Source organism: Xiphophorus maculatus, chromosome 12 (genome assembly GCF_002775205.1).
Source record: "Xiphophorus maculatus strain JP 163 A chromosome 12, X_maculatus-5.0-male, whole genome shotgun sequence".
NCBI classification, from domain to species: domain Eukaryota; kingdom Metazoa; phylum Chordata; class Actinopteri; order Cyprinodontiformes; family Poeciliidae; genus Xiphophorus; species Xiphophorus maculatus.
The window spans coordinates 7024488-7051216 of record NC_036454.1 but is presented as its reverse complement, the minus strand read 5'-3'; the positions used below and the strand labels follow the sequence as shown (position 1 = coordinate 7051216).

General features: G+C 41.4%; 1 protein-coding gene and 1 long non-coding RNA gene across 2 annotated transcripts; one reads left to right on the top strand and one right to left on the bottom strand.

The window, feature by feature from the left end:
• Window positions 1-231: 231 nt before the first annotated feature.
• fbxw8 (F-box and WD repeat domain containing 8) lies at window positions 232-26100 on the bottom strand. Its single transcript, XM_023343225.1, has 11 exons — window positions 24738-26100; window positions 24011-24115; window positions 22661-22825; window positions 21378-21466; window positions 18638-18795; window positions 16360-16556; window positions 16044-16262; window positions 9247-9374; window positions 4536-4709; window positions 4299-4415; window positions 232-477 (listed from the first exon to the last, which is right to left on the bottom strand). Exons 1-11 carry the CDS (start codon window positions 25173-25175, stop codon window positions 312-314), a joined length of 1956 nt encoding a protein of 651 aa, XP_023198993.1. The 5' UTR covers window positions 25176-26100; the 3' UTR covers window positions 232-311.
• LOC111610273 lies at window positions 26014-26681 on the top strand. The gene is made up of 2 exons (XR_002753560.1): window positions 26014-26106; window positions 26484-26681. It is a non-coding gene; the product is annotated as an uncharacterized LOC111610273 (long non-coding RNA).
• Window positions 26682-26729: the final 48 nt, after the last annotated feature.

The following is a 26729-nucleotide window of genomic DNA, read 5'->3' as shown; positions in this document are numbered from 1 at the left end:
AATTTTAAATAAAAGTGGAAGATAAATATCTGGATTTTTCTCTTCTTTTCCCCCTGAAAAACGGCAAAATATGACAATTTTTGTGGATAAATGACATACCGTGCCTGATCTAAAAAGTCAAATATTAAAACAAATCAATGTACAGCAATGTGTATCAAGGTGGCAATCTTGCAGCAGATGAGCTGTTTGCATCCTAATAAAAGCACCACAATGGTACGAAAGGGTAACTAAAAATTAGCAGTGTGACAATCAGACAGATTAATGTGTCTTTTGTCCATTCTGCTTCACAGACAGTATTTTGTTTGCAGCGGTCAGTGAGATGGATGGGAGCCAGACAGCCTGTCGTAGGGCACTGCCAGGTTAATGTTGTAGTTGTAGCCGGATGAGTCGATGTAGTCAGACCTGCAGATGGGCAGGATGTGTTCCTGTGACAGGGCATCCTCAGAGAAGTCATAATGGCTGATGACTCCTCTGTGTCTGAAATGGAAAGAACCAACAACAGTTACAGCATTACAGACTTTTATTTAAGATCTGAACATTAGACATGTGAAAAAGATTACTTTTCATAAATGTGAAGGATTTTTTAACTTTTTGCAGGGAGGGGTAAGATTTCGTTGACGCAATAAACCAGACTACAGTGCAACTTCTTATTTTTGTTGTCTGTATGCTAATGATCAATACACATATGACTGAAAGCTCATTCAGTTCACTTCAATTCAGACATACTTTATTAATCCCAGAGGAAAATTAAATAACCATCTAGAAGTAGCAGTAATCAACTAAGAATATAGATTTTCTTTTAAATTTGATTTGCAAAAGCAGAGAAGCAGAAAATTCCTATTATCCAAATTATTTTTGACATGTGCTGCCACCTTATCGTGGTGGAGGGGTTTGAGTGTCCCAATGATCCTAGGAGCTATGCTGTCTGGGGCTTCATGCCCCTGGTAGGGTCACCCAAGGCAGACAGGTCCTAGGTGAGGGACCAGACAAAGAGCAGCCCGAAGACCCCTTATGATGGACAAGAACTTTGGACTTGGTGTTCCCTCGCCCGGACGCGGGTCACCGGGGCCCCACTCTGGAGCCAGGCCTGGATGGGGGGCACGATGGCGAGCGTCTGGTGGCCGGGCTTTTACCCATGGAGCCCGGCCGGGCTCAGCCCGAAGAGGAAACATGGGCCCCCCCTCCCATGGGCCCACCACCCGTGGGAGGGGCCAAAGGGGTCGGGTGCAGTGTGGGATGGGTGGCAGCAGAGGGAGGGGACCCTGGCGGTCCGATCCTCGGTTGCAGAAACTGGCTCTTGGGACGTGGAATGTCACCTCTCTGGTGGGGAAGGAGCCGGAGCTAGTGCGTGAGGTCGAGAGGTTCCGGCTAGAAATAGTCGGTCTCACCTCGACGCATGGCTCTGGTTCTGGAACCAGTCTCCTTGAGAGGGGCTGGACATACTTCCACTCTGGAGTTGCCCAAGGTGAGAGGCGTCGGGCAGGAGTGGGCATACTTGTTGCTCCCCATCTCGGCGCCTGTACGTTGGGGTTTACCCCGGTGAACGAGAGGGTAGCATCCCTCCGCCTACGGGTGGGGGGACGGGTTCTGACTGTCGTTTGTGCTTACGGGCCGAACGACAGTTCAGATTACCCACCCTTTTTGGAGTCCTTAGAGGGGGTACTGGAGAGTGCTCCTCCTGGGGACTCCCTTGTTCTGCTGGGGGACTTCAACGCTCACGTGGGCAATGACAGTGAGACCTGGAGGGGCGTGGTTGGGAGGAACGGCCCGCCCGACCTGAACTCGAGCGGTGTTCTGTTGCTGGACTTCTGTGCTCGCCATGGATTGTCCATAACGAACACCATGTTCAAGCATAAGGGTGTCCATATGTGCACTTGGCACCAGGACACCCTAGGCCGCAGTTCGATGATCGACTTTGTCATCGTTTCATCGGATCTGCGGCCGTATGTCTTGGACACTCGGGTGAAGAGAGGTGCGGAGCTGTCCACTGACCACTACCTGGTGGTGAGTTGGCTCCGGTGGTGGGGGCGAAAGCCGGTCAGACCTGGCAGGCCCAAACGTGTTGTGAGGGTCTGCTGGGAACGTCTGGCGGAATCCCCTGTGAGACGGAGCTTTAACTCCCATCTCCGGCAAAACTTCGAACACGTCCCGGGGGAGGTGGGGGACATGGAGTCCTAGTGGACCGTGTTCCGTGCCTCCATCGTCGAGGCGGCCGATCGGAGCTGTGGCCGCAAGGTTGTCGGTGCCTGTCGCGGCGGCAACCCTCGAACCCGCTGGTGGACACCTTCGGTGAGGGATGCCGTCAGGCTGAAGAAGGAGTCCTATCGGGCCTTTTTGGCCTGTGGGACTCCGGAAGCAGCTGATGGGTACCGGCGGGCGAAGCGGCATGCGGCTCGGGCGGTTGCTGAGGCAAAAACTCGGGCGTGGGAGGAGTTTGGAGAGGCCATGGAGAAAGACTTCCATACGGCTTCGAGGCGATTCTGGTCCACCATCCGGCGTCTCGGGGGGGGAAGCGGTGCAGCACCAACACTGTTTATAGTGGGGATGGTGTGCTGCTGACCTCTACTCGGGACGTTGTGGGCCGGTGGGCGGAGTACTTCGAAGACCTCCTCAATCCCACCAACATGCCTTCCACTGAGGAAGCGGAGCCTGGGGACTCTGGGTTGGGCTCTCCAATCTCTGGGGACGAGGTCACCGAGGTGGTTAAAAAGCTCCTCGGTGGCAAGGCCCCGGGGGTGGATGAGATCCGCCCGGAGTTCCTTAAGGCTCTGGATGTTGTGGGGTTGTGTTGGTTGACGCGACTCTGCAATGTCGCATGGACATCGGGGGCAGTTCCCCTGGATTGGCAGACTGGGGTGGTGGTCCCCCTGTTCAAAAAGGGGGACCGGAGGGTGTGCTCCAATTATAGAGGGGTCACACTCTTAAGCCTCCCTGGCAAGGTCTATTCAGGGGTCCTGGAGAGGAGGGTCCGTCGGATAGTCGAACCTCGGATCCAGGAAGAGCAGTGTGGTTTTCGTCCTGGTCGTGGAACACTGGACCAGCTCTACACCCTCGGCAGGGTCCTGGAGGGTGCATGGGAGTTCGCCCAACCAGTCTACATGTGTTTTGTGGACTTGGAGAAGGCGTTCGACCGTGTCCCTCGGGGAGCCCTGTGGGGGGTTCTCCGGGAGTATGGGGTACCGGGCCCTTTGATACGGGCTGTCAGGTCCCTGTATGACCGGTGTCAGAGTCTGGTCCGCATTGCCGGCAGTAAGTCGGGCTCGTTTCCGGTGAGAGTTGGACTCCGCCAGGGCTGCCCTTTGTCACCGATTCTGTTCATCACTTTCATGGACAGAATTTCTAGGCGCAGCCAAGGTGTTGAGGGGGTCCGATTTGGTGGCCTTAGGATCTCATCTCTGCTTTTCGCAGACGATGTGGTCCTTTTGGCTTCATCAGATCGTGATCTGCAGCTCTCGCTGGAGCGGTTCGCAGCCGAGTGTGAAGCGGCCGGGATGGGGATCAGTGCCTCCAAATCCGAGGCCATGGTCTTGAGCCGGAAAAGGGTAGTGTGCCTCCTCCGGGTCAGGGGGGGTGTCCTGCCCCAAGTGGAGGAGTTTAAGTATCTCGGGATCTTGTTCACGCATGGGGGAAGAAGGGAGCGGGAGATCGACAGGCGGATTGGCGCAGCGTCTGCTGTCAAGCGGGCGCTGTACCGGTCCGTCGTGGTGAAGAGAGAGCTGAGCCAAAAAGCGAAGCTCTCGATTTACCGGTCGATCTACGTTCCCACCCTCATCTATGGTCATGAGCTTTGGGTCATGACCGAAAGAACGAGATCGCGGATACAAGCGGCCGAAATGGGTTTTCTCCGTAGGGTGGCTGGGCTCTCCCTTAGAGATAGGGTGAGAAGCTCAGTCATCCGGGAGGGACTCAGAGTAGAGCCGCTGCTCCTTCACATCGAGAGGAGCCAGTTGAGGTGGCTCGGGCATCTGGTCAGGATGCCTCCTGGACGCCTCCCTGGTGAGGTGTTCTGGGCACGTCCCACCGGGAGGAGGCCCCGGGGAAGACCCAGGACACGCTGGAGGGACTATGTCTCTCGGCTGGCCTGGGAACGCCTCGGGATTCCCCCGGAGGAGCTAGAAGAAGTGGCTGGGGAGAGGGAAGTCTGGGCCTCCCTTCTGAAGCTGCTACCCCCGCGACCCGACCTCGGATAAGCGGAAGAAGATGGATGGATGGATGGATGTTTTAAGAGGAGTAAGTGGATGTTTTAAGGATGTCAAGCATAAAGTCATTTTAATAGGTGTAGAAGAGAAGATGGTGACCTGCGGTGAGCTGTGAGGTCATCATCTGTGATGCAGGCCCCACGTGGCGACTTGTCATCGGGGATGTTGGCTGTTACCAGGGTGCTGGTGTTAAAGCGAACATGCCTTACTGGATGCCTTCCAAAACAAACAAATAATAAAAAATAGCAAATAAAATAACAACAAAAAGAGCTAGTGGCACAACCATAAGGTGGAAAACTGTCAGAAAATCTTTAGTTGGATCTTCTAAAGTCCTACCTGTTGTGCATCTCCCACAGCTTAGTTCCCATCCTCATCTCCCAAACACACACCAGTCCTTCGTCTCCGCCGCTCACAATCTTCCAGTCGTCTGCCTGCACTGACGTGACACCCAGGTGGTGGGCGTACAGGGATACCAGAGAGGAGCTGGACCTGAGGTCAAACACTCTCACTCTGCGTCATAACAGAAAGGGAACGATTCTGCTTTATGCTTGGGATTTTTGTTTAGCAAGAGCAGCACATGAGCTTTTCTGTTAGTTGTGTGCTTTCTTTGGAGGCAAGCACACAATGTGCAATCTGCATCATCGTATAGATCATGTTGTATGGAAGAGGAGAGCAAATAAATAAATTTAATCTGTTGGTCTTACAAGTTGACTAATTATCTGAATGAGATTTGTTGTGACTTTGTTCCAACTTATTCTGATAAAACAAACAGGAAATTAAAAAACTATTCTAAACAGGAACAGAAACAATGAGCACTCTTACATTTTCTGCTGCGCAAGGATGACATTGTGAAAGTTAATAGTCCCACCCACCTGCAATAGTCTCACCGTTAAAAGCATGTTTTTTCCCACGATTATAATTGTTTTTGTTGTTTTTTCTGCAAAAGTCTTGCATCCAATCATGATGAAACCCTTATAGCTTTTTTATTTCAGGAAAGGAATACCTATACTGATAAAACATGTAAAGTAGTCTGGTTTAACATCAGAACCAACAAAATTAAAGAAACATAGAAAGGCTTAAGCATAAGTAATTCATAAAATGCAAAACCAACAAAAATCTGGGCCAGAACACATCATCCTTACAAAAACAACAGCTGAATATTTGAGCTCCTGGTCATAGTGTTTAAAAAAAATATGGAAGAAATTGTAATACATGTTGATGTTTGTTCTTAAAGTTATTGCTATTAGAAGAAAATGTGTTAAAACAATATAGTGCAAGATTATGATTAAAATAATTATGATTATGGATTTTAAAGTGCTGCTTTCTACAATGGATTTAATGCAATAAGAGGAGGATTTTTGCTCAGTGTGTTTCATTAGCAACAAAAGCCCAGGGGACGTTCAGCTCCATCTGTTGTCGGCGTGGCTTTATTGCAGCTGAAAGCATCCAGGACATGACTCCATCCAGGATCAACCTTCTTCCAAGTATTCATTACCATAATCAAATTTACTCTGGGGACTCAGGCGGATTTCATTTTCCACTATCAAAACTTTTTTTTTTTTTTTAAAGAATCAAAGTTAAATGGCTAAATGGGCACCGTGGACTTGTTTGTCTTCAGCTCGTTGCCTGTTTAGTGGCATTACGTGATGGAGGCACACGTTTAAACAATGAGGAATGAACATTACTGGCAGACCACAGGAAGCCATAAACCTAATGCTGGAGGCGACCGTCTTTGCTGAACTGTCACTGGCCAGAATCGTTTCCATTAATCACGAAGAAAGTGTGAGAGACGCACAGCCCACTCCTGAACAGTTATTTTTCGAAAGCCAGAAGAAGTCATTAATCATCCCAAGCATGACGTCTGATTTAGTCTAATGATCTGGAGTTCACAATCATCCACATGAACTATGTTTACTAAATTTCAAGTCAAAATGGAGACAAAGACTATTGCATACACTGTAGTACATCAAAGCAACAAATCTAGTGTTTAAGAATGCTATAAAATCTCCTTTAATGGCCATTGGAGCTTAGTTTCATGTGTCCAGATTCAAGTCTGAAAACTTATGGGTCACATCATCTTCAAGTTATTCTAACAAATACACTTTTTATCTCCTCATGTGAGATAGAAATCTTTTTATTGAAGCAAACTGTGTTGTTTTTAGAGTTAAGTGTGCATCAATAATTTACAGAAACAACAGAGAAAAGACTGACAAATTCACATTTTAAAAATTCTGTTCTGGTGGGCATCCATTTGAAACATAACCAAAAAACTCCACAAGCATCTGCCTTTTTAGCTAAACTTATAGTAGAAATGATAACCGAAGGATTAGAAATTATTTCCCTCTTACAATGTCTGGACTCTGTTTTAGTTTGGTTGGATCTCAGTATTGCCAGTTACCAAAAGGTGTATGTAATTTTTGGATAAACATAAAAGTATTTTCAGATTCATAAGTATATTAAAAATGCATTTGTATGTGTTAAAAAATGATTTAACCTCCTGAGACCCGGGCTTTTGTTTGATGTGCATTTTTTATGTCTCCTTACTATTTGGGATTAGTATGACCTAATTTTAGTTGAAATTAAATTTTAGCTTTCTATGTGCTCTTGAACTATGTCAAAACCAATGCCCTCATATGAGGACAATGGGTCTGTTTTTGCATATACATTTCTCCTTGTCATTTGGGATCATAAGGACCCAATTGGCCTAAAAATGAAATTTCAGCTTTCTACAATAAGTGGTTATCTCAAAACCCAATGTCCTCAGACGAGGACATTGGGTCTATCTGTGTGACGATAAGACCATTCAATCAATGTTATTATTTACATCTGTGTTTACAAAAATGTAATGTCCTCATATGAGGATGCAGGGTCTCAGGAGGTTAAAGAAAGACCGAAAACCTAACTTAAATTATTAAAGCACAGCTAACAAAGTCGCTCTTCATCAAACTGGACAGCTTTACGCTCCTCATGTTGTTTTTTTCAGAAAGAATCTATTTGTGCAGTGACTTTAATATTTTTATTGACCTAAAATGTATTCACAGTGTGAAAATGTGTTTTAATGTCAATAATTGCAGAGCTCTGAACAGCTTAAGAGCCTACAGGATTAAACTGTGATAGACTAAATATGTATTCAATGTTGGTCGACTCTACAAAGACTTTAAAAGGTCAGGTGGTTTAAGCATTTAGCAGGGAACATGTAGACTGCATTAAAAATGTAAAAGTTTCCTAACCTAAATCTGCACTTTCAAATATTGTAAAAAATGTTTGGATGTGAAAAACACAAAATGCTGTTTGCTTTTAAAGTTTTTGTCAGTGTTTAAAAGGATCAGTTTTTTAAAAGGATCAAAGAATATCATAACCAAATCCTTTGGTTATGATACGGAGATGTTAGTCTTCGGACATTTTGTACCAACCAAATATCTTTAAATTTTTGTTTCTGAAAATTACTTTATCATAATTTACTCATGGTATATTGTCTACAACGTGAAATAAACTGTTATGCATAGATGAGGACATACCTAGTTTGCTAATGGGTATCAAAAGAAGGTAAACAGCAACATGTACGAATAGGCAAAGCAGCAAACTGACCAAGAGATGTTTGGTTAAATATTAGCTGGTGAAATAATCAGATAAAGTTAAGTACAAATGATTTACCTATATGAAATGGAAGTAGGAAGGGATGAAATAGCAATGTGTTGGTGTGAACTGGCAAAGGGGGAGTGATCTGGAGCTATTTGGTCAAATGTCTTATTCTGAGATAAAAATCCCCAAAAAAGAAAAAAGGAAAAGAAAACTGCTCAAACACCCTAAATCAACTGCAAAACAAGTCACCTGCTTACAAAACATTTGAGTTTTACATTGTTGAAATCTATAAATATTTTATGGAAACTGAGTAAAAGGATCATAGTGCAAAGCAAACTGATCACTCAAACTGTTTTGTTTCATACCGTTAATGTCTGCAGAACAAAGCGTTCTGCAGAACAGGTACCCATTAGCTAACAACCTCACACTTTTCTGTTTTCTCTTTATTTCCTGCTCAGACTTGTCTTGTTTGCACAGATGTGTTCTTTTTTCCACACAGGCCTTATCTGGACACTTCATCCGGTGTTTGGATCTCACAAAAAAATGCAGAGTGACAAAACTCATCTGGACAAAAAGAAGGGATGCATTAGGCTTTGGCTTGATGCCACCCTGACAAAGGGCCAAGAACGCCGACTGTCCGTCAGTCTCCACCGTTCCCATTTGTCCTCGACTCTGTGCTGCATCGGCTGACGCCAAAGTGGCAGAGCCAAGCTAGAGTTGTTTTTCCCCTATCTGGATGAAATCTGATCAAAAATCAAAGACCAAGAATGAAGCCACTCACAAAACAAACGGAACTATTTCTTTGTCTTTGTGCAGGTGCTGTTAATCATAACTAGCAGGAATGGGAGAAACAGAACCTGAACAGTATGATGTGGTCTCTCCTTCGCTTAAAGCCAACTACTTAACAGCCAGATGGGTTTGGGGCTGAATAGAAACAGCGGGGGCAGCTTTGGATGAAGACATGCCAGGGATTTCTCCTTTCCTGGCATCCTACGCACCACGGCACCCTCTAACAAGTGCAGAATAGATGAGAATGGATCTTTTATGCGTCTTTTCTTTAACAGGCAAGCCAAATGTGGCAAGCATGTGCACATTAGTGTGTGTGTTGTTGTTGCTGCTGGGTGAAGTCATTACAGCCAGAAATTCTCGTCTCTTAACATGTAGTAGGTAATGGAGAAGACAAAGAGCAAAATATCACTCCTGTTAGTATTTCAATGCATTTCTTTTTCTCAATAAGCTTTCAGAAGCTTCTTTTTTCAAAGAAACTGTCTTGAATAATGCACAAATATAATAGAGTTATTGTCTTCTCGCACATTTTGGAAACACCTGTTCTCTACTTCCAGAATATTCTGCTAGGCCTCCTTCATCAAACATTTGTCTACGTCCCTAGCTCAGTTTTTGTTTTCACTGGTGAATTATGTTTTGCATTCTCTATCTGCACTTGTGAGTGTTTTTGGTGTCCTACCTTCTGTCTTTGTTTCCACACACTAGTAGATGAGGGGGGCTGTCTTTCAGGTTGACACAAGTGAAATCTCCCGGCGAGCTGCCGACACAAACTGTTGGTTTCCCGGTCTCCAGGCTGTAGACGTGGATCTGAAATCCAGGATCACACATCAGTCGACCGAGGAAATCCGTTCATTTCAGAGCTGATATGATACAATGTAAAGTCACAATTTTGTAAAACTGCCATAACGTTAAATACAAAGGAAAAAACCTCAACAAAAATTCAGACAGTAACAAATAATATGCTTAAAACTATCTATTCTGTTAGTGTAAATGTCGGTAGATGTAATAAAAACTTGTAGAAAATATTACAAATTACTCTGCATACTGCAATATTTTATATTTAAAAGTGTATATCAGGCATGAAAACATTCCATGTAAATCCACACTTTTAGTACATAGCAATGTAAAAGTCCAGTCCTCAATAGGTACTATTCATTTCTTAAACATAATTTTCCACAAATAACACCTCATAGAAGAAAATGAGGTGGAAGAAAATGTTTTAAAAACATTTAAAGTTTTTTGTTTGTTTGTTTTCTCTATTTAAAACCTAAGAAGTCAGGTGAAAATGTTGTTCTTCAAATATGACAACAAATTTACAACACTAAAAATAACAAGCTTCCTTCTTAAAAAAAGATTATGAAACATTTGCTGCTTTAAACAAGTTTATTTAACTGACCTGAGAGCAAAAATGAGTCTGGATTGTGAGGGCTGCATAGCCTTAGCACTGTCTGAAGCTTGGGCGCCGTTGACTCTTGAATAGGACACTGATGCTAAACAGACCTTCAATAAGGTCTGGTTTCAGAGGAAGGAAATTTTGAGACTGCGATAGTCATTAAAAGTGGTATTTGGAGTTCAATTTGGACAACCCATTTGAATTCAAACTTACATATGTTTCTAACAAACAGCCGCTAGTTTATAACTTTTACCAACAAATACAATTTACAGTGGCGGATGATTATATTTAGAGAGAATTATATATTAAACTGAACTGAAATTAATTGAATTATTGCCAGAGAGCAACAGAAAAGGAGTACCGGTACTTTTTATGAAAAAGTGTTACCATTCCTTTAATATTTTACCTCTTCCTGTAAGCAGACACAAATCTTTCAGTTCACAAAAAGGGTGCCTTAAAACTAATGATACAACTGTGTATTAATAATATGAAATATCAGCCAATAAAGGTGCAGTCCTGTGGGGAAAGAGCCTTGTTTGTAAAGTAAAAACACAGAAGGACTTAAGTAGATTAACTAGAGAGAAACTTGAAGGCAAACTTGAATTACTGTCTTTTACAGCTTGATGGCTGCAATAAACTCTTTACAGAAGTTTCAATGATGTCATCTGGTGCTGGCCTAATTGATCAATTAGCAGCTGGTGTTTTCTCATCCAAACCAGACAGAACAAACGGGTTAACCGCCAGGCAGAACTGCCTTTGAATAATTAAACAAAAAGGAAAACAGAGGGGGGAAATGGAAAGAATGGAAGCCAAAAGGTAGAAGAAAAGAAAAGGCAGGAACAGACAGCAGAAAAGAAAGACATTTGAAGAAGAAAAAAATATACATATAAAAACTAATAAATAGAGGAAGGCAGGGTATAAACCTTCAGAAGGTGCCAGCAGTTTTTGTGTGTCCCCATATTTGGGCCAAGTGAAGCTTTAATTGTGCTCCACCCCAGGGCAGAGCCCAAACCACACTGGACTTCGAAATGACAGCTTGATAGGATTTGGACAGCTCAGGAGACTGGAATGCAGAAATGAGGTTCAGCCTGCTGTTCTCAATGAATCACCGCAGAATTAGGAAGATAATTTTATTAAATACGTCCCCACCTCAGCCACTAAAATGAAGAACTGTCACTGAGAGAGGATAAGCAGCTGATTTGTGATAGGACTGGGGGCTGTTCAAAGACCAGGAAGAATATTAGTAAGCACGGATACAGTGCAGTGGTTAGGCTAATGCTCTCTCTGGTGCTCGGCTATTGAAGCTTGCAGACAAAAGAAAGTCTGAATTACACTGCGATGTTAATGTGATTACTCTGCATGCTTTTAAACAGATGACATTTATAAAATCACTGCTGTTCCTCAGAGAAATCCTTTCATGTTGCTATTGCGACTATATCGGAACTCATAAGGCTTAACTGCAGCAGTTACTCTTATTATTGAGCAGAAAGGAGAAATTATGAGTTGTGTTGGACTGGGTGTGTGCATATTTTTGCCTCCATAAAAGAATTCAGCAGCGTCCTCCATATTCAGACCTAATCAGGGAAGGGACACACTTGTACAATAGCCTGCTGAGAAAAAAAGCTGAACCACTGCTTTCTCTCTATGCAAGACTACATTAAATCTTATACAAACACCCACATCTGGAACAAATACGGGCTCAGGGCCTCATTTGGTTTAGACACCATGTGGACAAACAGAGATTAGCCCACTGGACCAGATGCAATATTATGCACAGTTTGTGCTTTCACATTATTTGGTACTTACAACACAACATAATGAGCACAGCAAATCATTTGCAAAACCAAAAGAAAAATATTTATGCAGTTACTTTGGAGATTAACTCTTCAAATTTGTATGAAGTTAATTTTGGATTCTTCACTGAAAATACGAGTAATTTAGTGCAAAACTTAACCCCTAAACAATATTTCTGTGGCATTGCTTAACATGTTTTGGTTTGGTCTGGAGATAGAAAGCTAATTAACTACCGTAATTAAGTTACAGAATCACAGAAAGATTATACCCTAAATCCAGTTCTCATTCCAACCCTGCTTCCAATTCTCCTTCCAACTTTAATTCCAACCATCCTTCCAATCGTTGTGCCTACAGCATTCACATTAAGTAAAATTTCTTGGTGTCCCTGGATGGGTACCGTAGCCCAACACTATCAGAAATGGGTTAGGCATTTGTCATGCAGCGGTGATCTTCACTAGTGCAGACAGTGCACCTGCACAGTGCGGCTTAAGATTGAGTAATGTTAATGTCATTACCACATTACTTCTACCTTTGAGTAGCACTTCCATGCAAAACATTTGAATTGTCTCAGATTTGTGACGCGTAAGCCGCAATATATTTCAATATGTCAAATGTCTGGCTTGGCATATTGATTTATACATTGCATTATCTATGCTATGCTATCTATCTATAGCATTAGATACAAGGAAATTGTCCTTTGCACTTTTATCTTTTTGTTGTTTTTGTAACCTAGGGCAAGTTTCATACAACAGTGAAATAAAAGAAAGATACACACTAGTTTGATGGGGAAAATCGCTAATCAACAGGTGAAATACAGAAAAGTTTAGATTTTTTTTTTCCTTTTTATTGAAAAGCATCAAAACGAACTTGAATCTTATTTGATGCTTAAAGAAAAGAAATGTTCTTTTATGTACTTTTAAAAAATATATCTTTGTTCTTTTCGGATAAATTCAAAAGTACTCCTCCTGTCGAGGAACCGGCAGCACACTTGTACTATGAAAGAGAAAAAGCTATTAGCAGGTCAAGTAGCTAGGTCAGGGAGCAATATAGCAAAATCTGCAAACAGACACTGTTAAATTAAGAAGTTACCGGTATTAGGTTATGCTGGAGATAGCTGCAGTTTAAAACCCAAAATAACAATTTTACACTAATTTGCAACTACATAGCCTGGCCTCATTCCTGACTATCAATTAAGCTGGGTGGTGAAGGTGGCCAGCAAAATAACAGGCCTCCCACAGACCGCACTATCTGTTATATCTGAGCAGCAGGTGGTGCGGAAAGCCAAAGCCATTGTGGGGAACCAGAACCATCCTCTGCACAGTGCACAGAGTTCGGAAAACACAGAGGAACACAAGAGACATAGGATGAAAAACTAATTTGATCCCCATGTAGTACATTATTTTGGTAAATACAGGTGATTTAATTCCACTATAGGATCCTAAAATCTAAGAATTTTTAATACTGATGTGATTTAAGTATTTTAATTGAACTCTCACTTGACAGACTGAGTTTGGGCAACAGATGAACTAATACACTCTAGTTAGTGACTGCAGGGATTTGCCTTGAAAGTCTCAGGTGGGTAACATTCACTTTAGAATATTTTAGCTGATGCTTACAGCATTGACATTTATTGATTAGTTTATTTTAACATTAGTTACTATGTGTATCAAATTGGAATGTTTTATTTTTTTTTTATTTTATGTTTTTTCAATTAAAGGTGAACTTTTGATCTGATCATATTGACTTGTGTTCATTCAGATAAATCTGCTCATTTGATCTCTTCTTCATAAAGAAACAACAGTTTTGTTTTTTTTCTGACAGCACTGAGGCAGAGCTTCTGTAGTAGATGAACCCTTTGCCAATGTGAATGCCAGCTCATGTTGAAAACAGAGCCATGAGCTGGGTGTGTGCCCAGGTGATGTTGGTCCACTGACAAGAGGAAGGCAAGGAGTAACAAGGATCTGGAGGCAAGCCTCAGCCACACACACGTTTTCTACACACATGCCAGGACAAACCAACAAAGACATGGAAGAGCGGCAGAAATATCTACAGTTTGAACGGAGTTTTACTAATGCAACTGCATCAAAGTAAGACAATAAAAAATAACACAAAGTCTGAATAAAGTTAACAAAACAGGTTAATGTCATTCGGTTCATCCGAGTCGAGACGCTGTAAATGAAAAAGTGTCACTCTTACGTGTGAAAAATGGTGTGAGATGATTTCCTCGGATATCAGCTCTGTGCATCTTGACAGGTTTTAATGAAGCATATGTTTCTTTACTAAAGACAGTAAAAACGGTGGCAGCCAAATTGTGTTTTGTCATCTGTGCTTTAAGAAACAGCTGATAGAAGTGGAACAAGAGTGAAAGACTAGTTAATTAAATTTCCAAAATTTGTTAATTAGTGAGAGTGTTCACTGATCATGAATTGGCATTATTTAGAGCTGAATTTTGGCCCGGATCTGAGCTGAAAAAAATTATTTTAGAAAGATTTAACAAACTTCTGATTGAATTAAAACTAAGTCAGTTTAAGATTAAATATTACATTTCATCTTGAAGATGATAAATCATCTTTTTGAAAGAGAAGCTTGAGATACTAACAAATTGAATTTTAGAAATAAAAACCATTTAATTTCTAAATGCTTTAGAATTTTATGCCTCTTCAAATAAAGCTGGAGCTCCATTTGTTACCTTTAGTAGTCCAATTTATTTTAGTGTTTTTATTTTTTTCCAGGTCTTAGAAGGGGACTACTCACAAAAAGAAAATCTAGGATTGATAGCAATTACAAACATTAGTCACCTGGAAATTATTTAGATTTGGAATTCTATCAATGAGATTCATGCATCATTTTTTAAATGGATCACCTTTTAATTTGCAGAAATAAACAAAGCTGTAGAGAGGACTCAAACAATAGACTGTCATTATAGCCAGACATCAGTGTTACGCTCCTTTTGGTCCACTATGTGGTGCTTTAGGGCTGCAGCTGAATAAGTACATCCAGTTTTCTAGAAGCTATGATGTAGGAGTGGCTGTTTTGCCAATAGAAATAAATAAATCTCTCACAGACTCCAGCAAATATCTTCTTTCAAGATACCAATAAAAGCAAATTGTTCACTGTGCATTTTTTGAGTCCGTCTATTTTTAATTTATGTTGAAAATCAGCAATGGTAACATACCCTCCAGGGCTTAAATGGCCCAGGAGTAGTATCCCCCAAATGAGTATTTTGTCTCAAGGCTCTTTGTACTAAGTAAAGGTTTAAGAGTCAATTAGCCACACAAGGCCCTTGGAAACACAGTATTATTAGAAACAAACAAAAGCTGGTTAAGAAACAACACTTGATAAAAGTACACTTGAAGGTTGTAGTAATTAAGAGAAGTGTCTAGGGAAGGCTTGCTGTAACTTAGGAGAGTTATTTCAGATATCAACAAACCCCCCACAGGTTCATGATTGTTGAATCTAATGAGAAACAAGGTAATGGTGATTATGCCACTACGAGACTAAGCTTACATTTAGACAAACAAATGCTGGTTGTAAAAGTTCACAACAATATCTGAGTTTGGATCTTTTACAGCATGTAATATGTACTCTGTGTTTCAAAGAGATTACACATCTTTTACCTATAAGGGCTTAATTCACTTACCAGGCAAAGGAATATGGTCATTTAATTAAAACATTAGCATAATCCTGAAATTTCTGTCCCCTTTGCTTTTCTCTGCAATGAATTGTATTTGTGAATAACAACCAGCATATTTCCATTTAACCAAACCAAATTGCAATTTACTTTGTTCCACGTCTCATTTTTTCATTACACACCTGCAGAGAAAACGAGTGGCCTTGTTAACTCTAATGGAAACCTTTCATTGCAATTTGGGAGATCAAGGTAGCTTGCAGTCCTTTTTACAGCACATCTAAACTCCAGATGCAGAGGGTTCAGGTTGCTACAACCAGTTTGCCAACATTCACATTTACCCCTGGCAAAACCTTGACACAGCTCCATCTCTTCCATTAACACACACATACTATATTGTCAGTTCATATAAATATTGTAGATTTGTATGTAATATTGAAAATAATCATGAACAAATGTGATTTTGTTGCAGTATCTAGGGGATATGAATGCCTTTGATTTGACTTTTTATTTCGAAGAGCTGTATAGTCAAAACAACCTCTTATTGAACACCTTAGTCACAAGAAATGCCTGTTGGTGTTTCTATCTGAGCTACTGTACTACTCTTCTCAGATCTGCCTTTTAGTAGTTACCAAAATCTGCAGGGTGAAATTGAACCCACCTTGTTGCCTCCATCATGCATGGCCCAGCCTGTGCGCTTCACCCCAAAAGCAGTGAGGCTGTTGGAGGCGTCCAGACAGGTTACAGGATGACCATAAACAGAGTGCAGGGTCCTTGGCTGCTCCTCCTGAGGGTTCAACAAGTAGACGTCCTCTCCAGCCGCTAAAACCACCAGTGGGGACTGATCTGCCTGGTTTGGTACAAAAGTCAGGCTCTCTACCTGCCATACATACGATAAAAGTACAATTCACAATAAAAAAATCTGCATCTGTGGAACATCATCTTTCATTAACACACAACCAAAGTGTCCCACTCACTATTTTGGGTAGCCGAGTCTCGCAGACAGTCCTCCAGTAGCCGCAGTCATTGGCGCTGTCGAGCCGAACGTCTGACCCTGCGGCTGAGACCAGGACCGGACTGTCTGGGCTCAGACTCAAAGCCTGGATCCTCCCGGGAATCTGGTAGTGGTGGATGGGCTCCCCACCTGTTTCTGTACTCCACAGGTCTACACAGCCTAAGCCAGAAACACAACCTTTGACTAAAAGAGTTTTGATTTCTATGTGCAAACAGTTTTGTCACTACAGCAAATGCTGAAAATGAGACATTGTGCATAAAGGTTTAATAGGCATCTAAATGTATAGACAATGTTCAGCATTGTCTTTCTACTATATATTTATCTTTTTGCTCACAAATGTCTTATAGATTGCTGGTTTCCCAAATATGTTCATTACATTTTTTGCACAAAATTATTCTTAGATCATGAGATTTTAGTCTGGTCAGTTCTGCCTATTAAGCACCTTTTTTCAGAATGAGCTGTTTTAGGGCCTCTCCTCACTTTAAATTCAAATAAGTTGCTGCTGCCCACGACCCCCAACTCAACATTATACTCTCATGTGTAAATGGCTGCAAAGAGATACAAAAATATACAACAGTACATCTTTGAAAAGCACAAGTAGAGCCTCCTGCGCAACCAACAAGAATACAGCAAGTGAATTATGAATGGTAAGTGGATAAAACAAACACTAGTCTTTTCCTGCAACTATTGTACTGCGCAGACAGTAGTAAAACCAGCTGACCAAATTGTGCTCATCTTCTAAGTGGGCGGAGCTTCTCTCGGGCTGCTAGATGAGGAGCTCGAGGTTGATAGTAGAGGTGTGCCGATCGATCGGCCATCGATCATAATCGGCCGATTTCCGTGAAAAAGTGTATGATCGGTGATCGCGGTCTCTTGTTGCCGATCACCAAAACCGATCACATTTATCTCACTTCGCAGCCTGCGTGTGCAGCTGCTCTACTATTTTCTTCACACTGCGCAAGCGCGCGGCAACAAACCATGACGTGTGGAACTTTAACTCTCTGAGAATGAAGGGGGACGTTTGCGTGTTGCGGCGGAAAATTACCACGTCAAAATGCATCAACACAACGAATCTAATATGACATTTAAAAAAAACAAACACTTGACGGAGTCTGGCTGCACCAAGGCTCAATGCAGGAACAAAAGGACATCCGGACCGGAGCGGCCAGGTAGCAGGTAAAGCAGCGCACAACTACCAACACTTGCCCGGATTAGCATGACGTCAGAAAGCTAAATAAATAAACCGAAAAATAATTTAAGTCTTCGAGCTGGCGGTGTAAGAAGCTGGATCTGCTCTCGCTGTTGAACCGCCGCTACGCGCTACTGGCAGTGATATTTCACAGACGTAGCGCCGATCATCCTCCACCCAGCAATGAACTCTCACGCCGAACGTCTGCTTAAAGCTGCAGCACAAACAAAACGATTTTTAGATAATTAAATTAAAATTAAAACTTTCGCTGTCCTAACATAAGATAGATAATCTATGAAAATAATCAATCTCCTCTGCCTCCTCCCTGTTTCTGCAGAATTATTCCGCTCAGTCAGAAACAGCCAATCAGAACCAGCATTAATCAGCTAGTCAGGAAATTTTGACAGTAACTCAGGATTGTTTATTTTGATGCAACCTGCGTTTAACTTTAAATGGATGTCTCCTTTATTACTTGACATTATTTTATATACGTATTTGATGATAAGTGTTGTGAGATTTATTTGACTAATAATTTATGGAGCTGAGAATTTTACTGTTAAATATTGTTTTACTGATTGCAGGTTTTTCAGTTGTCCTTTTGACTGAATACCTGCTGTATTGTGCCTGCAAGTATTTTGCATGTTTATGTCTAAATTAGGTGAATTTATTGCCAGATCATTTTTAAATTTTGCCGGATAACATAGTATCATTTATATCTATAGCGAATTTTTAAGAAAAATTAACAGCCAATCCAGGTGATCGGCAGAGATCGGCCTCATGTGTGATCAATAAAAAAACCGGATCGGAGCATCCCTAGTTGATAGGTAACAGTGCAGAGCCCGTCGATTGTGACTTAGCAATTGGAAGGTTTTTGAAAATGCTCATTTTTCAGACACAAAAAAAATTTCTTATTGGCAAAAAAACCCAGCTGGATGGCATTTTAAGCACTTTGGCTGTTTTTTAGAAACTGTTGAAATCCAAACGGAAGTATAAAAACATGCAAAATGTGAATTTTGCATAATAGACCCACATTAAACAAACACCCACTTACCATCTTCATATGAAGCAGCAGCCACTGTGCTGTTGATCTGGACGTGACTAACGTGCGGCCTAGGGTGCGTGTTCGCCGAAAGACTGTTGGTCTTGAGGAACGAAGATGTTGAGTCCCAGTGCAACGTATCCCAAAGCCTCACATCACCAGACGTGTACCTTAAATATAACACAACAGATGAGTTACTAGATATTGCTTAAATGTCTTTTAGGCTTTAGAGTGGTGTTATACAACCAACATGTTTTGAATAAAAGAGGTCAGATTAGCTTTCAGTGGAATAAAAGACAAGCAGTTCCCTGAAGTACTTTAAGGACTTGATGATAGTGTGCGATCATCCCTTCTCAGCACTCCTCCATCTGCACACTTTTCTTTTGTTTGAGAAGAAATGTCTAACAAATGGAGCAGAGCAGCCCTCTGCTCTGAACTCCACACACCTCCTCTCTCATCTCTTTGCCCTGGCTGATTAGCTCTCACTGCGAGAGACGAGCATGCTGCCACCTTCACAGATTCAATCATGTCTCTGTGACTTGGAGCTGCAATGTGTCGTACAGTAACAGCCAGTTTGACACAAAGCGTATATGCGAGTAGCTCTCCGTGTGTGTGTGTGTGTGGGGGTGGATTTGTAGGGTTTGGCAGGAGTAGAAGCACACACTTTTTCCTTAATTGGTGCATCATCAAAACGCCAGCGATCAGCATGACGACCATGCTGGATGTCGCCCAACAAACTTCTGTGGGGAGAAGTTTCTGCTCAGACTACAGTGGTATTTATGCAGGCCTCAGCAGATCTGCTCTGTCTGAGTTGGGTTAATGGCCGCTGCTTCTCCTGTTTCTTTTTTTTTTTTTTTAAAGCCAACAACCTTCCCACTGGTTTTCTGTCAGCAATCAAATCAATCTTGACTTGCTCTTAACTGCTATTGATTCTTTTTTAGACAAATTGAAATAGTTTCATTTACCTCAATTACTCTTCAAGTACCAAAAATGAGGAATGTACTTACATCATGAATATGTTAGCAGCATATACATAAAGCTGAGGATTTAGCAGTGAGTTCACATTGCATCAGGCCACTTATTAAATGTCTTCAATGTTTAAGTACTGTGTGCCGCACATCTACTAATTTGAAACCACACAAACAGGCTGTTTTCTCTAAAGGGATCCAGCAGGACTAATGGGAATCTAGTAGCCTTTGTCCCAGGAGACACTGCAGATCTCCTTAAGGGCACCCTTATTGAGCCCTCCAGGTTCCTCACAATTTATCACTGCCTCATACCAGCTAGTTAAGGGCAGGTTTAGCTGATTAAGTTGCAATTCATGTCCTCTTTCCTCAATAAATGTAATTGTTACTTGTTTTTTTTTGCAAAGAAGAGCAATAATGTGACTATATGATTGTGAATTAGTTGTCTTAATTCACAATTTCTGATCAAAACTTATTCTGTCAATGTAAAAACCCTTGTTCCTGCTGTCATTTGCTCACATGAGGTTTCATCAGAGGTCTGACATATGGCTTTAATGTGTGGCTGAAGTCATAAAACTGCTGTTTAATTCTCAAATTTAGTCTTGTGAAAGCCTCTGAATGTGCCTGTAAAATCAGCTACAACAATTATATCAATCAGGCACAATGATTTAAATAATGGCCACTGTGGAATGAGAACAGCACACACAAGGTACAGTTTTTAAACATGCTATGACATGGTTGTCTTGTCATTACAACGTGACCCTTTTCGAAGTCATTCTTGTTTTTCCAGCTTATAACAGAAAACAAAGCATTCAATTGGATCCTAATATGGTTCGCCAACTGACAGGAAACATGATGAAAAGATAATCAGTACAATTCAATTTAGTGGTCTGATCTGGATTCCTTTACTTTAAGTGTTACCCAGTTAATAATGACACTATCATCATGTTTTGGAGCTACATGTCTGGCCAAAAGCATAAAATTATACTGAACTAGGCTGTATTAGAATGAATTGCATTTAAATTAATTTGAATATTATTCAGTTAGGGTCCTTTTCTTATCTAGTGTTAAGTTTATTTAGTTGAAATATAAATAAAATTAACTGAATGGGAGTGTAGTGAAATGCTTGTCTTTCACAGGTCATTATGTTACCATCATTGTCTACGTGTAAAGTAGCTCATGGCCAAATAAGGATTCAAACAATTTTCAGTTAACCAAATGCTGTTTGTCAATTCTTACAAAATACATAAAATCCCTTAAACTTTAGAGCCAGTGAGGAATTGTGGGTGAAGTCTGCTCAGACAACCTGAGCTAGCCAGTCAGAGGAGGCTGGGTTTCTTTAGCTTCTATTCTGACAGGAAATAGTTAACTTAAATAATAACTTGACACATGGGAACTTAAATCAGCTTTAACTTCCTTGTGTTTGTCAATAAGAAATACTTTATTCCATATAAAACATTGTGTATTTGGCCAAGTCCTCATTAGCATTCTAGTTGTTTGATGTTGTTGTTCAGCATAATACATCGTTTTCAGTTGTAAAAATAAATCCAAACTTCGTCCCCTGATTTATCATTTCATCAATGTAAATGCAACATTTTGGCATTGGTTTAGACAGGGACACACAGCGTCTTCTACATTCATTTAATCCCCCGGCTTTAAATCACAAAAATCTATGACCAAGTTTTATTTAGTGCGACAGAGAAATCAATGCAGATGAAATGAGACCAAGTGAGCTCTGCTAAAACAAAAAGGACATCAGACATGATCTGCTCGTCCTTGAAACTCACCCGGCCAACACGAAGCTGTCACAGGAGCTGACGTCGCACAGAATTTTCCCCAACTCGAACTGCAGCTGGCTGACAGATCCCACTCGATTCTGAAGAGTTACAGATGCAGAGCTTAAAACTATAAACAATTTAATTAGTGTAGTAGACCAACACGTAGCAGTGTATGATTGTTAAGTGGAAGGAACATTTTGTACAAATAAAAAATCTGAAAAGTGTAGTGTGAATGTGTTTTCCGCTTTGCACATCTTAAGAATTACATTTTTGGCTTTTCGTCTTTGCAAAAAAACACAGTTACATTTTGTACAAAGCATCAATAAACTTCAAATCAAAGTCTTGCTTCGGGATCTAAATTGTATTTAAATTTGGGTTTTGATTGGGCCACACTAACACATGAATACACTAAACTATTCCATTGTAGCTCTGACAGCATGTTTATGGTCTCTGTTCTGCTGAGAAGTGAACATATTTCATTCTCAAGTCTTATGCATCCTCAGACAGGTTTGTTATTGCTGCCATGCATTGCTCCAACCATCTTTCGATCAACTCTGACCATGGCCCCAGGATGATGCTGCCACCACCATGTTTAACTGTGGAGTTGATATGCTTAAAGTGACGGTAAATGTTAGTTTTCTACCACACCATGTCTTAAAAGGTCAATATTATTAAGAACAGTACTTTGTAAAATGTCCAAAGCTTAACATATTGTTATTAAACAAATAACAACATGTGTTAAATGGCGTTTTAAGTGCTCTCTTTATCCGTGTTTTGTGGGGTACATTTTTGATGTCATCCATTCACTAACTATTGAAATGTTGAAAATAATGGTTTTTGGCTGAATACAAATGGATGCCGTAGTAGTCAAGATTCCATTTTGGAAATTATTAAAAAAATTATGCATCATTTTTGTTCCACTACTCTGGTAAGCACCACTTTGTGTTGATTTATCACATAAAATCCCAGTAAATCAAATGTGCAGTTGTAATTTGGCAAAATGTGAAGGAGATGCAAGGAGATGCATTATGAATTTATTTTTCTTATCCACAAGTAAATCAAACGAGAACAGCACAGTTGACCTCTACAATCTGTGGTTATTGGCAATGAGATTTCTAAGTCACGTAAATATTGGCAAATAAACACTGTAGTGATCATGGTCTGCTGTCAATCACACGTTAGTTTTATTGTGTTATTTTAATAAGACGACTTCACCTCTCAGACAGTTTTAGTAATTTGATTAAAAAAAAAAAACCTTCCCATTTCAGTGAAGTAGAACAGATCAAGCTCACCTTCCAGTTGGAGCGGACAGTTCTGGCCGAGTTCCTGCAGTCTCGCAGGGTGCTCTTCCAACAGGGGGAGCTGGACACCGAGACACCCTGGTGGTAACCTTCCCTCTGGCACAACCTGAACCACAGAACGCCATCCTCCGCGAGGACTCTCCATGCCCTGCTCACCTGGGAGGAGGTTGGACAACATGACAGTGGTTTGAGTCAGCATACATTAGGAGCTTGCATCACTCATTTCCGCTTAACGAGCCCGGCCGCCTGCCAAAACAGGCTCTCTGCACCACGAGTGCTGTGGATCTGCCACTCAATATCTAATTTACTAACATGCACAAAATAAAGTCATGAGCTGCCCAAAGCAATACAGAATGAAGAAGGTAATGGTAATTAAAGTAACTAATCGCCAAATTACGGACGCTGCACAAAGAAACAATAAAACTAAAGTTATACATGGATTTTAATGACAGGACATGATTTATAAGTCTCTTAAAAGTATGCTTGATCATCTCATCTGTTTTAATTTAATTAATAACATAATCTGGACCCTATAAAAAAAAGCATGTAGAGCAGGTCTACAGCTGGGGTCAGGATCCAACCATCCAAGCGTATGTGGTAAAACACCAGAAGTGAGAGCAGGAATAAAGTCCATTCACTTTATTTCAGCTAGCCAACTTGTAGAGTGCAGCAACAGGTGGGGGCAGTGTGTCAATCTATGTACAATAGGTTGGCATATCATTAAAAGGGCCTTTTGAGACCAATTTCTTTTAAGACAGAAATGTTTTTTAATAGAATAATTTATGCACTAGACAAAAATAAAGGACTTTACATGATACGAATGGAAGACAAAAAGAAATACAGTATTAAAAAATCCAGTTAGATTGGTTGACCGAAGTAAAGGAACTGGATAAATATGTTTTCATGGAGTTTGTTCCAAAGCCGAGGAGCACAGAAACTAAACTCTGCCTCCCCTAGTTTAGTTCTGGTGCTGGGAAAACTCAAGGGGTCTACATAGTTTATGCCTGAAATTCAGTTATTAAATTCCCAGTAATTTTACACTGCCTACATTTATTCTACAAAAACCAAAATGTAATTTTACCATTTGTATTGAACTTCTCATGGCTATTATTTCCTCTTCAAACAAGAATTTCAATCTGCATAAAATTTTGAAATATAGCAAAAGAAAACCAACTTTAAAGGATTAAGTAATTATTGTGAGGCAAGATAAACTTTCTCCCTCTACACTTCCCCAGTTTAGATTTTTTCATGCCAATAATTGACAATTTAAAGACAAAAACCTCTTTAGAAGGAGCTAAGCCATTCAGCTGTACACAGTTTTTTGTTGTTTCTGCACCTCACCTGGGCACATCGACCAAGTTCCATGCAGTTGAGGTACTGGAATATCTTCAAGGCTAATTCGTACGGCAATTCAATGTCAAAGAAGGGAATGTCGTTGACTTCATTCTGCAAAGAAAAGGGATTACAGTACAAAACACAAGATACAATGGGTACAATACTGTAAAAAGTTTTTGCTACCCTGGAGATTTCTCATGTCTTGGCTTTTTTGCTTCAAAAAATCTCAGGGTAATGGCAACACACTCTATACCAGACATCCTGAAGGAGAACGCTCGGCCACCAGCTCATGACCCAAAGCCCAGGAGCACTTTGGTTATTGTACAGCAGGACAATAGTCTGAAGTACATTTGTAAGACCACCTCTGAATCACTAAAAACAAGGGATTTGGAGAGGCTAAGTGAAACTCTTGAATGACAGAAATATGGCCAAACATTTATGTTTGAAACGCTTCAATATGACTGAATTGAGACACTTCTGGTGAAAAAAAGATGCAGCCCATTCCTTCACATTGATGGGGAAAAAACAATGCCCATTATCGCAAATGCTTAATGGCACAGCTAATGATTAAACCAATTATGTTTGCATGTCAGGTCATTTATGTGCTCCATTTAATTGATTATTTATTTACTGATTATCTGAAATGCAAAAATCAAAGATGGAAGAAACCTGTAAGGGGGAAACTACGCTTTCACACTGAATTTGTGCTCAACCAGCATCTTCCTCATCATACCAGATCCAGAATGAGTTGATCCACAAGCTCCTCTTCTTTCTTCACTTTCCACTGAGGCTGCCTCTGCTGCAGGGATACGCTGCACATGTTGGTCATGTTATGATACTGCCTCTTTCTCCTCGTTCTCTCCTCCTGAATCCTGTCCAGCAGGGGACTGGTCCTCCCCTCCAACAGACTGCGTGCAATGGAGACATACTGAGGCTGATCTGCCTCTAGAGCAAAGCTCCCACCACTAACACTTCCCTCATCCTCAGTACAGCTCGATTCCTCTTGTTTTACAGTATCACGAGGTTTCTTTAAGTCTTTCTGCTCTGGATGATCCCTGGAGGAGGAGGACTTTGAGGAAGAAGGAACGCAGACGAGTCCATTCTCTTCTTTTCTATTCTTTAACTCTCGTTTCCAGCGTTCCCTGAAGGCAACAAGCTCGTTCGCTGCCATGTCATCGTTCAAAAAGCATGCATTTGAAGTTTTACAGAACAGAATATGTAATTTTAAGTTTAACAGTAGCCTATTTCAGGGCTGCTGCTTTTGTCGGTGTTTTGTGGCACCGACAAAAACAAAGTCGCTCTTCTCTAAAAGCAGACCGATGAGGGACAAAGCAGCACTATATTGGTTCCGCTAGTATTTAATTCCTTGTTTTTCTCCTTTTTTCTCAGTGGTATATTTGCGGCTAAAATGTGTAAATAATAGCGTAAGAATTTGTTCTCTGTGTGTGAGGTGGATTGAAAGTGCGAATAGCGTGAGAGTAATTTGTACATCAGAGAAAAAGAACGTGACGTCCAGTCTCCTTAAACAAAAGACTCTTCAGATGAACCCAAACATCCGAGATCCGAGTGTTAAGCGCCGCATCTTTCTCTTGGAAGAAGATGATGTAAACCCTAAACACCATGTGACATGGTAATGAATAATACAGCAGCGAGAGGTGGGGAGAGTCTGGGGATCGCAAACACAGTTAAGGATTGATGAGGGAGCAGGAGGAGGGTTCATATATCCTTCCCAGATTTTAAGAGAAGAAGGGAACAGCGCGGAGGCTCAGTCAGAGGCGAAGATGTGCTGGCTTCCGATAGACCAGCCTCTGCTGCGGCCGGGAGACTCCAGCTGCAGCGCATCGCGCCGACGCACCTCTGCTTGCTCCGTAGCTCAGCTGCTCGCGTCGCGGCTACGGAGAATCGGGGACCAGCTCGAGAAGAGTTGGACAGCCGGGGAGACAACCGGCGACCTCGGCTGCGGAGACAGAGTGACGGTGGCAGCAGTGACCGGGCGCGGCCACTTCAAAGGCTTCCTGTGCCTCGCGGTGCAAGTCACCTTGCTTGTGCTGCTCAGCGCGAGGCGACACCTGTAGGGCGCGTGGTTGCGACTTCCGCAACAGGTGAGATAACATCAGTGTCTATGAATCTTTAAAAGATAACCTGTTTTTTTCTCAGGCTGCAGCCCCTTTAGACAGCTGATCCCATTGATTCTTCTTGTTTTTATGCATTGTGTAGACAATGGAGTAAAAAAAAAAGAAAAAAAGAATGAAACAAGTCCCAGCTTTTAAAGACAAAGCTACATTTTTAAGCACAAAATACCACCTTTGTTCTAAAATCCAGATATTTGTTCGATTTTTCAAAAGAAAGAGGGGGGAAAAATAATCAAATAGCTGCTGATTGCCCAATAACTACTAGCTGATTTGACATGTTTGACTTTTGGGACATACTTTTTTTTTTAATTAATGTGTTTTATGTGGATACATTTCTCCCACTGTAGACTGGTGCCTTTAAAAAAAAAAATCACATGCGGAACAGCAAATGGGCTTACATCATTTGCACTAAAGCAAGAGATGCAGGAGGATGCTGTTGCTGGAGAAATGTGCAGACTGAAGAGGACGAAGGGATGGCCTAAAAGATTTCGTATTCCAAGATTGAAGGCTGACTGAATTGACTTAACTCCCACTGTGGATGGACTTGGAGTTTTAAACTGACAGAATTTGCAGTTGTCCTGCCCCCTTCTCAC